Source organism: Staurois parvus, unplaced genomic scaffold, assembly GCF_062004578.1.
Source record: "Staurois parvus isolate SC_StPar_1 unplaced genomic scaffold, SC_StPar_1.0 ptg000696l, whole genome shotgun sequence".
NCBI lineage: Eukaryota > Metazoa > Chordata > Amphibia > Anura > Ranidae > Staurois > Staurois parvus.
This window is the reverse complement of record NW_028318492.1, coordinates 1,795,242-1,810,705: the sequence shown is the minus strand read 5'-3', so window position 1 is coordinate 1,810,705 and position 15,464 is coordinate 1,795,242. Positions and strand designations below refer to the sequence as shown.

The following is a 15,464-nucleotide window of genomic DNA, read 5'->3' as shown; positions in this document are numbered from 1 at the left end:
ATACCATTTCTATAACTTTCATTTAAACCAATTCATTTACACGTATTGGGATTTTTTTTTTAGCAAAGACATGTAGCAGAATACATTTTCACCTAAATTTATGACAAAATTTTATTTTTTTAAATGTTTTTACTGGACAAAAGCAAATGTTGGTCTTTTCTGTTATAGCGCAAAAAATAAAACAGCACAGGTGGTCAAATACCACCAAAAGAAAGCTCTATTTGTGAGAAAAAAGGACGTACATTTCATCTTCATGCCGAGTTACATGACCGCGCAATTGTCAGTTAAAATAACGCAGTGCCATAATGAAAAAATGGCCTGGTCAGGAGGATTTACTCCTATGGAGGGCAAGTGGTTAAAGAAATCCACTGAGCTGGCCAGAACTAGCTTTTGAGGGAGTCTATTCCACATTTTCACAGCTCTTACTGTGAGGAACCCTTTCCGTATTTGGAGAATAAATCTCTTTTCCTCCAGACGTAAAGAGTGCCCCCTTGTCCTCTAAGATGACGTCAGGATGAATAACTCTATACCGTGTTCACTATATGAACCATTAATGTATTTATACATGTTGATCATATCCCCCCTTAATCTCCTCTTCTCAAGAATAAATTCAGTTCCTCTAATCTTTCCTCATAGCTGATCTCCTCCATGCCTCTTATCAGTTTGGTTGCCCTTCTCTGTACTTTCTCCAGTTCCTCAATGTTCTTTTTGTGAATTGGTGCCCAAAACTGAGCTTCATATTCCAGATGAGGTCTTACTAATTAATTGTACAGGGGTAATATGATATCTCTCTCTCTGGAGTCTATACCTCTTTTGATACAAGAGAGGATTTTGCTCGCTTTAGAAACCGCAGCTTGGTATTGCATGCCATTATTAAGTTTGTGATCTACCAGAACTCCCAGATCCTTCTCCACCATTGATTGCCCCAGTTGTACTCCCCCTAGTAAGTATGATGCATGCATATTCTTAGCCCCCAAGTGCATAACCTTACATTTATCAACATTAAACCTCATTTGCCACATAGTTGCCTAATTAAATAGTGCATTGAGGTCGGCTTGGAAGTTGAAGACATCCTGTAAGGACGTTATTCCACTGCACAGCTTGGTGTCGTCTACAAAGACTGAAATGGGATTTTTAATCCCAGACTCTATATTGTTTATAAATATATTAAAAAGTAACACTGAACCTTGGTGTACACCACTGACAACCCTAGACCATTCATAGCATAGTATGAATCATTAACCACTACTCTCTGAATACGGTCCTTTAGCCAGTTTTCTATCCATTTACATACAGATTTTTCCAAGCCCATAGACTTTACCTTACACATTAGCCGTGTATGGGGAACTGTGTCAAATGCTTTTGCAAAATCCAAGTATACTACGTCCACTGCCACCCCTCTGTCCAAGGTTTTGCTCACCTCCTCATAAAAAGAAATCAGATTTGTTTGACAACTTCTGTCTTTCATGAATCCATGCTGTCTATGTGGTCCTTTATTAAACTCTCCAGTATCTTCCCAACTATAGAAGTTAAACTAACAGGTCTATAATTACTTGGTAAAGAATTGATCCCTTTTTAAATATAGGCACCATATTGACTTTACGCCAATCCAGAGGTACTATGCCAATCATTAAGAGTCCCTAAAAACGAGAAACAATGGCTTTGAAATTACAGAGCTCAATTATTTAAGGACTTGAGGGTGTATGCCATGTGGTCCAGGAGCTTTATTTACCTTTATTCTGTCTAAATATTTCTAATGAAAAAGAACTGTAGTTTCTCTGTCTCCTTGTAATGTCCTCTGAGCTCCCAAACTTCTCCTTTTTCCTTTCACTTCCAATTGTTGGGAAAAAGCACTGCGTGCTACTTGTGTTCATATGTACTGCTGTATCCACACTACAAATTCCATAGTTCCTAGTTCATCTTTGGTGGGAGAAAGAGAGGGTGGCTATGCTCCAACTTACAGTGGGATCATGGAGAATGAACCACCCTCTAACAAGGAGTCAGATCACAATAGCAAACAAAAAATAATTTGGAGATTTGGAGGAGGCTGAGAGAAATAGATTGTCCCTTTTTGAGTTAGGAATACATGCTTGAATAGAATATATTTTTAAACTAGAGTTTAGTGTCACATTAATTCAAATTGAGGTGTAGCAAGAAAGGGGGGTGTGAGATGTAGAAGTGTAAATTAGGGGGCTATTGGGAAAGGGTTATTAACATTTACCGCTGGTCGCCAACATGAGCAGGTACAGTGACATCATCCTGCTCATGCGCACTGGGCACACCCTGAGGTGTGTAGCGGTGCGATCCTGGAATCACAATGCTTGGTATCATGCGATTGCTATAAGCAATAATAGCGATCACATGATAACATGCAAACAAAACTGTCTTGAATGGCAGTCATTCATGACAGTTTGTTTAGTATTGTGATTGATCACATAGTACAAGGCTAGTCACAGTGGCCTTGTACCATGTGACAGCTGTAGCCAATCACAGCATCACAATAGAAAGCAAGCTGTCATGAATGAAAACGATTCATGACAGCTAAAACAATTGTGATCATCACTCTCATAAGCAACTACAGTGTAAAACAAAAAATCCCTAATAACCCCCCCAGAGTAGCACAATATCAGTATGATGACACTGAACTACTCTGATGACAGTATGTAAAAAATATATATACATAAAGGAAGAAAAAAACTAAAAAAACAGAAAAAAATTTAAATATTTAATAAAAAATTATCTCTTTTTTTTTTTTTTACACACTGTAAACTGTCAGTATCCCTCATCATCACCACACCAGTCATATGATAATGCTGTACTGAACTGATGACAGTATGTAAAAAAAAACCCCAAATTTTATTTAATTTATTAATTTTCCAAAAAATTGTGACTAAAAATTACAACTTGCCAAACCCGCCATGCCTCTTACTAAATACTTTGGACTTTCTTCTTTCCAAAAAGGGGTCCATCAGGGATATTTATACTGTCCTGGCATTTAGGGCCTGAAGAAATGAGGCAGTCAGTATATCAGGATTGATATATTTTCAAAAATATATATACCACAGTTCTTAGACTCTATAACTTGCACACAGACTATACATACATATGTACAGTGGAAGAATGGGCAAAGATACCTCAAACAAGAATTGAAAGACTCTTGGCTGGCTACAAAAAGCGTTTACAAGCTGTGATACTTGCCAAAGGGGGCAGTGCATGCTATAAATTCTGCAGGGTGCCCAAACATTTGCAGACGCCATTTTTTTGTTTTCTGTTATTTTGAAAGTGGAAATGATGGAAATAAAATCTAACTTTTGTTGACATATTATAAGAATGTCTAATCTGTAATTTGATGCCTTTTGGAGATTTTTCCATCTTTCCTTGGCTTCTTTATGCACATTAATACAAATTTTTAGCTGTGGTCCCCAAACTTTCAATCCCCACTGTATATACAGTACATGGATTTGGGTTATTTTTACCAAAGAAATGTAGCAGACTACATTTGACCTAAGTTTATGAAGAAAGATTGTTTGTTTGCAAAATGTTATCCTAGAAACTAAGAAAAACATTTTTTTCCAAATGTTCTGTATTTTTTCATTTATATAATACAAAATAACAAAATTCAGTGGTGATTATATACTGCCATAAGAAAGCTCTATTTGTGTGAAAAAAAATTATATAAATGTAATTTGGGTACACTGTTGCATGACCGAGCAATTGCCAGTTAAACTCGCAAAGTGCTGAGTAGCAAAAAAAAATGTGTATATTTAAAGTAACCTTTCCTGAGAAAAATATAGAGGCTGTAACAACTGGCTTCTCATTCTGCAAATGTTAGTTGCCTGACCATCATTTGGATTCTCAGATGAGCGGGGTGAAGACTCACCAGTTTGTAAGGCACCAGGTACCAGGAAGCAAGGACCTTGAATGCAGCTTTGGTGGAGGTTATATGAATGGAGCAGGAGGCAACAGTGGACCATATTTATTGCCAATCCTCCTAGTTTTTAATACCTTAGAGATCACACTGCCATTTGGAAACGTAAGTGTGATCCGTGTGCTTGACAATTAAATTGGGAATAAATTATAGAGATCAATTTGGGGAAGAGAGGTGTATGATGGCAAATGTACTCCTAAATAGCTGGATAGCGAAGTCTTTTTTGGATGTCAGTGATAAGAGCCAATGTTTAATTTGCATGTATCTGAAAATTTCCTAATGGGGAGCCTGCTTTTTTTTTCTATTTTTGAACCAGCTATAAACAGAAAGTGTTAAAAAAACACAAATGCTGAATCATATTGGAGCTCCACCAGCCAAATCACCAGGAGACTTTAGACCAGGCAAAAATAATGGGCTTCTCAAGAGTTGTAGCAAAGGTAGGTGCAGTGAGATAGGATTGTTGAAATATTTATTGATAGCCTAGACAGACAGGCTGTACCATATCAAATAAGTCATAGAATGAGGCCTTGATTGAGGAGGCAGTCATGGGAGAACCTTGAGATTTACACGTGCACAACAATAAGATTCCAAGTCCATCTCAAAAAGAGAAAAGGCATGGTAGTGGGGTAGAACTTTTTTTAGGTTTTTATTGTTCTGCTTGTCTTCCCTTTACTGTTTCTTGTCCTTGTCTCACCAGGTCAGGAAGTGAGGGAAAATATCACCAATGAGGGAACAGAGAGCAATACGTTTTACCCTCTTCATAAAAAGCAAAAAGTGTATTGGCCACAGTTGGGTTTTAAAGTAGAGCCTTCATGAGAAAAGAATTTAGACTGCTATTGCCAATGTCCTTCTAAAAATATTAGTTAACGGGTTGTTATGATGAACAATTAGCGTTAACGCTATCTGAGAGAATGAACAGAATTAAGTATACAGATCTGAAAAGTCAGAATCCTTAGTAGCATACTTGTTTAGCATTAGTGATTATTAAAGTTGGAGGATCCAAATGATGGTCAGGCAACTAGCATTTGCAGAATGAGAAGCCAGCTATTGCATCTATCTTTTTCTCGGAAAGGTTTCCTTTAAATATACAGTGAACCTCTGATTTTTTCCTAAACACCATTTTTACACTGAATATGTATATTTTTACAAGGAGATACTGCCGCCTGTAGTTAACTGTCTACAGGCTGCAATCTTCTACATGCTGCACCAAGTTAACAAATTATCAGAAACAACCATATACCGTAGAACATACCAAGACTGGAAGATCAGACGTTGGGTTCACTCCACTCCCAGAAGTGTACAGTTAACATGGTTACAGAGATATTCCAAGTAACAAGAAAGTAAAATGTAAAACATCTGCATAGTTTGGGCATACACATTGCTGTATCTTCCAGAATGAGTGAGAATTGAATTGTATGGTTTTTTTTACCTTGGAAAGGATCACAGCTCGTTATTGCACTGCTAACACTAATGTAACTCAGAAGCTGCCAAAATAAGGACTTTACAAACATTTAAATGCAGACGCGGCCCCAGGACATTCTTTTGGCTTTCATCTCCCATGTTTTGAGTTTTACGTTTCTTTCTTATTATCAAATATGTATAGTGTTTTCTATCCACAGAACATTAATGAGAGCAACTATCATGCAGCATAGAAAGCACAAACCTGATCAGTAGTAGACAAGGACTGAGGAGGGTTCTTGCTGACAGGCATTCTTGCCCAAGCTTTGACACTCCTAAGTTACTCAACCTATTACAAATGCTTCTCCTTTTACTCCAAGCCTAACAATCTTTTTCTATAGAGACCTGCTGGACATTTTTGTGTATGTGTCTTTCCATGCTCCATTTCCCTGCTACAGCCCAAACTTAGTTTCAGCTACACCAACACTGACATCATCAACACCACTGTCATAACTTGATGCTTCTAGTGGAACTAACCAATTCCGTCATAAAAGAACTCAAATAATATAGTTATATATCACAGAAGTGTTCATGATATTTTTAAAAAGGACCCAATACATTCTGCCTCCAAGGGTCTAAATTTGTCTTATTTGGGAGCATTGCCATTTTGGATCCTGTAGAAATAACACATAATATCTATACTAATATTAAACATCAATCATATTTTGGTCACTTTGTATTATTATAATTATTGCACCTATTGGTTTTTTTAACCTAAATATTTTATGCCACAATGAAAGACTTGTTCACATTAATAAAGTGAAAAACATTAGTTAAAATTGACCAGCTGCTTTAATTGCTTTCAAGAGTTTAATGAAAGACACTTTTCTGGGGATTCCTTGTGTTTACTGGAAATTACACAGACTGCTGCATAAATGTTGCAGTGTTGTGGTACATTAACTCCATTTTCATTTAAGCAAATGATATTGCATATAAAATTACTGAAAAAGCCATTTTGTAATTTAATGTTATTACAAAATACATGTCCATTTCAATCTGCAGCCACTGTAATTGCAATATGGCAACCTGATGTTCTGTACTCTATTGGTGACCTCAGAAATGTCATGCTTTTGTGATTGGATCTCTGATTTTCTCAGATGTCTGCACCAAGATTGTTATTAGTATCTTGGTGCAGACATCTGAGAAAATCAGAGATCTTCACTAAAATAGTAATTTCATTCTTGGTGAGAGAAAACTCCCTAAGACATGTATTCTACAGGGATGCAGATTCTGCTGCTTTCCTCATTAGAATACTGAGGTGGTCCTATTCAGGAATCAGTCAGGAAATGACACGGTGAACAAACAACTAATTTTTCAGAACATAAAAAGTAGGAATCTAGGTTGAACATGACACAATCAATCAATTTCCCTATCCACATTAAACAACTGCCACCTATTCAGAAGCAATTGTACTCTGGAAAGGTGGATATTTCTCCCTCAAAACAAAAATCTTTTGCAGCATGGAAAATAAAATATTTATTTAAATCCTTACGTAAGCCAGTCAACAATAAGGTTCTTTTTTTATTGGTGGCACAGTAAGTGGATCAAAAGTAGCATGGAACAATGATAGTGTGAAAGACCATTAAAGAAAAAGCTTGAGGTATGTAAACGTATTTGATTAAATGCATTTTATTATTGTTGTCAGTGTATTGAAGGGGGGGAGGTCTCTTTAACCACTTGTGGACCATGCACTATAGTGTTACTGCAACAGTGTGGGCCATCTGTGCAGAATCACGTATATATACATCTTTATGCATTTTCAGGTAGGAGGTGTGTGCATGCGCGCGCACACTCGGCTGTGCTGTCATTGCCTACAGCACAAGACGATCAGCGGTTCCTGGACAATGATTTATGGCTGGGACCCACCGATCGTTGGAACAAGTGACAAGAGAGAGTTTGTGTATGTAAAAAGCTCTCTTCTGACAGTGGAGATGTGCTGCTTTTTTTTTTCCCTGCAAAGCATCCCCTAGTAAAAGCACCAAACAGGAAACATAGTTAGGCACACATTTAAGCATTTAATTGCCCCAGATGTTAACCCCTTCACAGCTAGTGTCATTAGTACAGTGACAGTGCATATCAATAGGACTGATCACTGTATTAGTCATTGGAGATGTCAGTGGCAGTTAGCAAGCTCCCATAAAGTGTCAATTAATGTCAGATTGCCCGCTGTCCCGCTGTAAGTCGCTGATCACCGCCATTACTAGTGTAAAAAAAAAAAAAAATTCCAGTATACGTATATCTCATAGTTTGTAAACGCTATAACCCAAACCACAAACCAATCAATATAGCTGGAGCTATGACTAAGCACTAATGGAGCGTGAAACGCATTAGCTTGAGTCCTGTATCCCTGTCATGTTTTGTGGAATAAGTTATGAGAAGAAAAAAAGGTGATTTTACTGGATGTGCAGCCATTGAACGTTTCTTTGTGTATTGGAGTCTGGTGCGGACAGGTCTAGCACCCGGTGTTCAGTTTGTGAATGGTAGTGGAAGAGGAGACAGACCTGGAGCGGTGTTCATTGATTTTTTTTATCTTCATTTTTGTTTGATGAAATACCTCCTAAAAAAAGCTCTATTTGTGGGGGAAAAAATTATATAAATTTTGTTTGCATATAGCATTGCAAGACTGCACAATCGCCAGTTAAAGTAGCATAATGCCAAATAGTCATAAGGAGGTAATCTTTCGGAGCTCAATTGGTTAAGCAGAAATAGGCTGGTTGTATGCTACATAGGATTGCCAAAAACTGTATGTGTTTGGTTTTAAAGGGACAAGGTGGCAACCCTTGCGCTGCACTTTCTATGTAAATTAGAAGGGAGACTGCTCGAACAGTTGTTAGGTAAATATGGAATTTCCTAAAGCTGGCCATACACGTGGCAATTATGAGTCAGTTTTAACCACCTTTCATCCACTGAAATTCACAACTGTGATTGTATCTAATCAACATATACTCCAAGCCACCTACAAGCTCAATCAACAACCAGAATTAGCTCAGATGTGAAACTGAAGCTGAGCAATACATTGACATCTTCAATACCATTTATAAAAAAGATGAAATCAAAACCAGAAAGATACTAAGACAATATGAAAGCAATCACCCTTTTCCACTAGGTTACATTGAGCAATTTTGATCCCATCTTGTTGCAACTGATCAAAACCACCATTGGATGTCTTTGATGGCTTTGCAATTTTGACCAAAAAACAGAATTGACAGGTTGACATTTCCAAAAATTGCCCTATTTAAGGCCAATTTCATTGAGAAAATAATAAAATATTCTTGTATGTTTCTAATTTAATCAGAGAAATCCATATGCATGTGCCTCATTGAAGATACTCTGTGAGCTTTATCAGATACTGTATGTATTATTACTACAGTACATTTCTTCCTTCTCTAGCAAATAATGCAAAACATGAAAAAGTATAAAAATGTCATCTTCATGAGATAAATGGTCGATATTCCCTGTACTTTAAACCAGGGTACGATTTCCTGCTGGGTGTCGATATAATGAGACAGCATGGTGTTTCGTGCTGTTACTGGTGTACACCAACTGCATAGAAGTTGTACATTTTTCTCACAATTGATCATTTATTTTTTTTAACACCTTTTTTAGGGAAACCTGTTCACAGGTCCTAGATTCTAGCCAAACGAGAAAGACATGCTAAGTTGTCTGCAGCCTCCTCTTGGGATACTTGCATCATACATTCAAGGAGGGGATAGTTTACAACGCATCCACCATGAAGTATGCACATCATCAGGATCCCTGCTGCAAGAATCCAGAAGAGACAGCTTGCTCCCAATGCCATCAGAGAAAAAGATGATGGTGTGGGACTGGGTGTGCAGAATTGGAGTGGTGGATTCCTACAGAACACTGCTGGATTTCCTGGGCATGTATTTTGTGGATAACTCAGTGAAAAAGGTAAGAGGAAAAAACATGGAGGGGTGAAGTTCTTTTCTTATGTACCGTAAATACCATAAAAAGCAACATGGTGAATGCTGGAATTGGGTCACTTGGTATGCTGTGCAAAATGTTAGTATGGTTCTATCCATCACCACCACCATAATTCCCAACAATGCATGAAAAAGCATTGAAAATACATGAAAGTGCAGCAAATCATTGACGTAACATAGTTGGAGTAAAAACTGTTTTTCTAGAGTTTTTCTAGTGTTTTTTTTTAGAGTATTTTTTTCTAGTGGTTTAATGGTTTATGAAACCACACCTAGAATACATAGGTTAGTACATTCCATAACACGTGGGTTTAAATGAAGTACACTGCAATACAATACTAATAAATAAAAACACTGAAATATTGAAGTACCTAAAGTAATCGGCAGAGCTAGAGGCCTACAAGCCCCATTCCTCTCTCTTACCTCATGCTGCACCACTTTGGGTTTTATCTTTATTGTTAGTGTGGCATCATGGCTTCCAATCTAGTGATGCACAGTTTCTATCAGATGAGAATTATGAGCCACCGATCAGAACTTGAAGGAGGTGAGATGAGGAATATGGATTACCATACAGAAGCTGGCCTGACATGGTGAAAATCCTGTCTGGTTAGGGATATGGGTTACCATACAGAAGCTGATTGGTAGGCAGTGTAAATGTTTTATTTGCCCTGTGCAAAGCCCTTCCTTGTGCACCTTACTCTTAAAGCTAGTTATAAATCGGGGTGGTGGCCATTTTTGTTTAGTCTGCTGGAATTGGCATGGGAAGTACTGGATGCTTTTAGATGCTATTGTGCTTTGCTGGGCGTCTGTTGTATCCCTGCACCTTTAAGAAAGAATGAGATCCCTCTAACCATACCTGCTTTAATTTATCTATTGCTATATATGCTCCAACATGAACGTTGGACCACACTATACAGAGGGGCCTTGATGAGGCAGCTTGACTTCCGCATACTGTAAATTTCCAAATGTTATTAAACTAAAGCCTCTTTTTTAATGCAAATGTTTAGCAACTAGCCAGTGAAAAAAAAAACACATTACACTGTCTAAGTGTGGTGGGAAATACATTTTGCTTTTGTTTGTTCTGTGCAAAGCCCTTTTATGTACACCTTGCTCTAAGACCCCTTTCACACGGTCAACCCGAACAGGTCTGCCTGTCAATTTTTCAGGTGGCACTGATCACAAGGTCCATGCATTCCTACTGACAGGTGGGCGTTCGCAGACTTGTGTCCATTTACACCTGCCTACCTCTGGGTTCAATCCAGTCCACTACAAAAAACGGAAGGGGATCCATCCTCTTTCTTTTATCAGGTAAGTGGGTCGTCGGGTGTAAACTGACAGCTGAGTCTGTTTACTCCCAGCTCTTCTCCAATCAGCAAGGGATCTGTGTGCTGATCAGAGTGGAATCTGCCCATGTAAAAGGGGCCTTAAAGCTAGCTATACATTGGAGTGGGTTCCTGCAGATATGAGCAGCTCTGTATGTATAGGAATGCAGTTGCACCGCAGAAACATTATTCCAATGGTGGGAGGATGTGTCAAAAAGTTTTCTGCTGGAGAGAATTGCGTTGGCCATTTATTTAACTGTTACTTATGTACAGAAAAGAATACGACATCCTGCCAGCACATTTCCCACTGTATACAGCCAGATAAGGGGTCCCTGTGCAACAGTACCAGTTACACATGTACAAGTCCTTGTCAGAATCCTTTTGGGTTGATCTATATGGCCCAGTTCTCATCCAAAGGTTGGATAAGGCCTCAAATATTTATCAATCCTTTTTTTCCCAGGGCTTAGTAACACAAATATTTATGACTTGTTACCAACCTGACAAAGCCTCTTTCTCCAGTTTAGGTCAGACTTTCCCATACATAAAAAATAGTCTAAGATGCTTTTGTTACCTTTACGTGTCGGATTTCCTTACTCTGTCCAATCAGAGGTGAAAAAACAAATTCTACACCTGATTGCACTCAGTGAAGTCCTTGGATCCAGCACAATGTTCCAGAATTGGTCTTTTAGAGTGCTGCCAATCCAGCTTAAAAGTGAATTAACAGATGAACTGTATTCTCAAATTCCCTGTTTCTGTTTAACTACCCATTTTCCACTGCAGTAAAAGATTATTCATAACTGATTTGTATGCCTTAAAACATTTATTTCAATTGAATTTTCAGTTACATCTTGTAGAAGATCAGTTACAATACATCTAAAGTCAAAACTTTTGTTTTTGGTTTTGCATAGAGTAGGCAATGGTTAAACCCCCTGCCAGGTTTTCTTTCCAACAGTTTCTTATTGAGAAGATTTCCCTTCTCTTTCTGTTTCATAGACACAATGGGGGAGATATACTTAAACTGGAGCACTCAGAATCTGGTGAAACTGTGCATGGTAGCCAATTATCTTCTAACTTTAGCTTGTTCAATTAAGCTTTGGCAATAAAACCTGGAAGCTGATTGGTTTCTCTGCAGAGCTGCAACAGATTTTGCATTCTTCAGTTTTAGGTAATAACCCCCTACAGGGAGAGGAGACTTTTCCAAAGTGAGGGGAAATCCCCTTTGGACAGCTGTCACCCAAAAAGGTGTCTGCATGTTTGTACAGATTTTCACTTTCTGACTATTTACCATTTATTCTTGTTCTAATAACAACAATAACATCTTATTTTATTTATTACAGGTACTTATATAACACTGTCAATGTACACAGTGCTTTACATATATAAATATATATATTGCACATTCACATCAGTCCGTAACCCTTAAGGAACATACAATCTAAGGTCATAATTCACATTCATACATATCCATACTAGGGCCAATTTAGACAGGAGCCAATTAACCTACCAGCAGTGTGAGAGGAAACCAGAGTACCTGGAGGAAACCCACACAGGCACAGGGAGAACATGCAAACTCCAGGCAGGTGGTGCCGTAGTTGGGATTCAAATCAACGACCCTAGTACTGCCAGGTGGAAGTGCTAACCATTTAGCCACTGTGCTGCCCATATATCTCCATTACTTTCTATCTTGGTGACAGTTGTCACTAGGAGAAATAGCGTGGGGGCCTCTCCCCAGTGGGAATACAGACAGTAACAAAAAACAAACAAAATAAACTAAAAACAAGTCTTCACTCTCTTTTTCTACTTTCATTTAACTGCTCCTTCCCTTCTCCTTTCATGCAATAGCAGATTTTTTTTTTACAAATGCATCCTGAGATACTAATATCTCAGGAGGCTTTGAGGCAACCTACTGCAGATGTGCATGTGCTGCTGCACACCATCAGGGGCCGGCTACCTGGAAGAGACAGCTGGCTCTTGATGAAGTATGCAAAAAAGATGGAGGTGTGGGCCTTGGTGTGCTGTTGCAGAGCAGGGGACTACAGCAAGACAATGCTTTGCTGGTCGCTTATGTTTTGAGTATAACCCAACAAACAGTTTCTTTTTAAAAAGTTTGAGCTTTAGATACACTTTTTTGACCTTCATGGTTATACGATTTTTTTGATAGTGCTATTTTTCCATGGAGATTTCAGAATTGAGCATCACTAACTGTTGGAATATTCTCTTAGCACAAAGTTTACCAATAAATCTACATCACAACGATACCACATATAAATCTGAATCTTCCTTTCTACAGTAAAACATCTGAGTGTTACAGTACAACTCCTGTAAAGTATTCCTAGCTGCGCTGGGCTGGAACACAGTCAAGAATGAAGAAGAAACATGTGTCCCTAAACTTTTACTATTCCCAATGGCAGTGTCTTGCTGAAAATGATAGAGGATTTAGATGACTTCAAACATGTTACAACGTCAACCCACACACGATTATACTAATTAGGGACATGCCCTTAGCATGGTTCAAAATCGGACACAAGTGGAAAAAAATACACATGCCAACCACTATAAAGCCAAACAATATCAGATGCAGAGTCTTTTATTGGACACGCCAGCTGTTCTATCTGTATAATTACCATCTGCCAAAATACAGATTACACTGGATGATCCACCCAGGCAGAGGGGGGAGTGTCTGTGTTTTGCTAATCTGTGCACATTAATGAAAAGGGGTATAGTACTAATATGTGCACATTCATGTAAAGGGGTATAATAACCCATAATATAGAGAACTGAATGCAGCTCATGGCAAGCAGCAAAACCTTAACATACAATAACAAAAAACAGTGCACAGCAAAGTGATAGAAGTAGTAGTTAGATTAGCACATTACATGATCAGGTAGTGATCAGAATTGATGGATTTCAGAACATAAATCACATAACATTGCACACTGCTTCACCTGTCTATGAACTATCAAGAATTGTTTTTAAAGTAGCCCCAAAGACATTCAAAAATGCTTTGCTTTTTCAGTTACTTGCCTTTTGGCAGCTTCTGTGCATATCCAAGATGTGCAGATATAACTCCAAAGAGAAACAGGAAAAAGACCCTTGAAATCATGATCCCAAGTCCCCAGCACAATGAGAGAGATGCTGGTATGAAACACTCAGCAAGGTAGCTGAGTTTAAACTTCTCTCCTTCCAGTGACAGGGGCTGGAACTTGACAGCTAAGTTTAGGGGGGTGGAGACATGACGACACTCTCTCCAAAAATGTTTCTCTTGATTTGCATATGTGTAATAATATCAGATTGCTTATGTAATCATATTCTGGTTACTATTAAACATCATTGAGGAGGCAGCTAGAAATAAAAGCAGCAGATTGTGCTTCCTCTGTTAAGGGAAAACTATATGATTTTGGAAAACTAAAGTATTTGAAGAAAGTAGAACTTTCTTGTTGAGCTGTAACTGTGAGCAAGGTAGAGGTAATAGTGCTGTTATTATCATTAAAGTACTGTATCATGGCTGTGCTAAAAATAGATAAGGGAAAGAGGAGCTAATAATAAATCTGCAGATACAGTTGTATAGTTTCCATAGAAATTCAGTTTCCAGAGACATAAGAAGTTTTGCCTTATTTTGTAGTAGATATGAGTGAAGAAATTCATGAAGACTGATATATACATATCTTTTTGGGCAGACTGCAATTCATTTACATATATAGGGCATAATTTTCTAAGGGCTCATTTGGTAAAAAAAAAACTCTAAAAAACGCAAACACGAAAAAACGCTGCAAAACGTTGCTAACCGCTAATACAAAAACGCTAAAAAACGCTGAAAAAGTCACGTTTTTAACGTGACTTTACACAGCTAACGTTACCAGTGTTATTAAAATGCCCAGTGTGCATGGAGCCTAACAGAAGTGTTGCCTTCTGAAGAGTGAACTGCATTCATACCTGAGCAGAACGATTTTCAGGTGTTTAATCTGAGAGTTTTGCAAGCGTATATGAAGGTTTTAGAAGCCTATTACAAGCATTTTACATGTGTATTTAAAGCAATATAAGGTTAATTTTTTTTTGTTGTAAAATAAGAAACATGTCTATAATTACCTACTGTGTGGTTTTGCACAGAGCAACCTGGATCCTCCTGTTCTCGGGTCCCCCACCGGCTCTCCTGGCTCCTCCTGTCTGTCGGGTGCCCCAAGAGCAAGCAGCTTGCTATGGGGGCACCTGCTGCTCTGTGCCCATTTACACACAAAGCAGTGGCTTGGCCCCTCAACTCTCTCTCCTCATAGGCTCACTGGCTGTGATTGACAGCAGCGGGAGCCAATGGCTCTCACTTGCTGTCTCAGTCAATGAGGAGGCAGCCAAGGCTGTCATTCACATCACTGGATCTCGATGAGGCTCAGGTAAGTATTGAGGGGGCTGGGGGCACTGTTGCACACAGAAGGTTTTTTACCTTCATGCATAGAATGTACAAAAGGTAAAAACCTTCAGCCTTTACTACCATTTTCAGGTTCAAGTGTTTTTATTTCAGATAATAGAAAGCAGAAAGAGGAGATTAGAGGTGGAGAATGGCATTTGGGCAGAAAATTAACAACAAAACATTTGTAAAACGTTAATGTTGCAAGTTTCTCAGGCATTTCCATTGAGGTCTATAGGACAAACAACACTCCAATCTGCCTCCAATCTGTACACTAGACTCTCCTGAACGCGTTTCTCCTGACAGGAGAAAAGCAGCATTAAAAATGTGCCTAGCTACATTTTACAAACATGTTTAGGAGTGTTTAGACATGTTTAGGTGTTTCCAGCGTTTGTGTGTTCATTCATTTTATTCTA

At 38.4% G+C, this 15,464-nt stretch overlaps 1 protein-coding gene across 49 annotated transcripts in view; it reads right to left on the bottom strand.

Moving 5' to 3' along the window:
* ABI3BP (ABI family member 3 binding protein) overlaps positions 1-13,839 on the bottom strand; it is a 512,999-nt gene extending 499,160 nt beyond the window's left edge. For 25 of the 49 annotated variants that reach the window (XM_089652925.1, XM_089652933.1, XM_089652937.1 and 22 more), the window contains exon 1: positions 13,674-13,839. In XM_089652925.1, the coding sequence (XP_089509051.1) occupies positions 13,674-13,752 (79 nt within the window). In that variant the 5' untranslated portion in view covers positions 13,753-13,839. The remainder of the gene's footprint in view (positions 1-13,673) is intronic. The other 24 variants (XM_089652943.1, XM_089652963.1, XM_089652964.1 and 21 more) reach the window with 3 other exon arrangements.
* Positions 13,840-15,464: the final 1,625 nt, after the last annotated feature.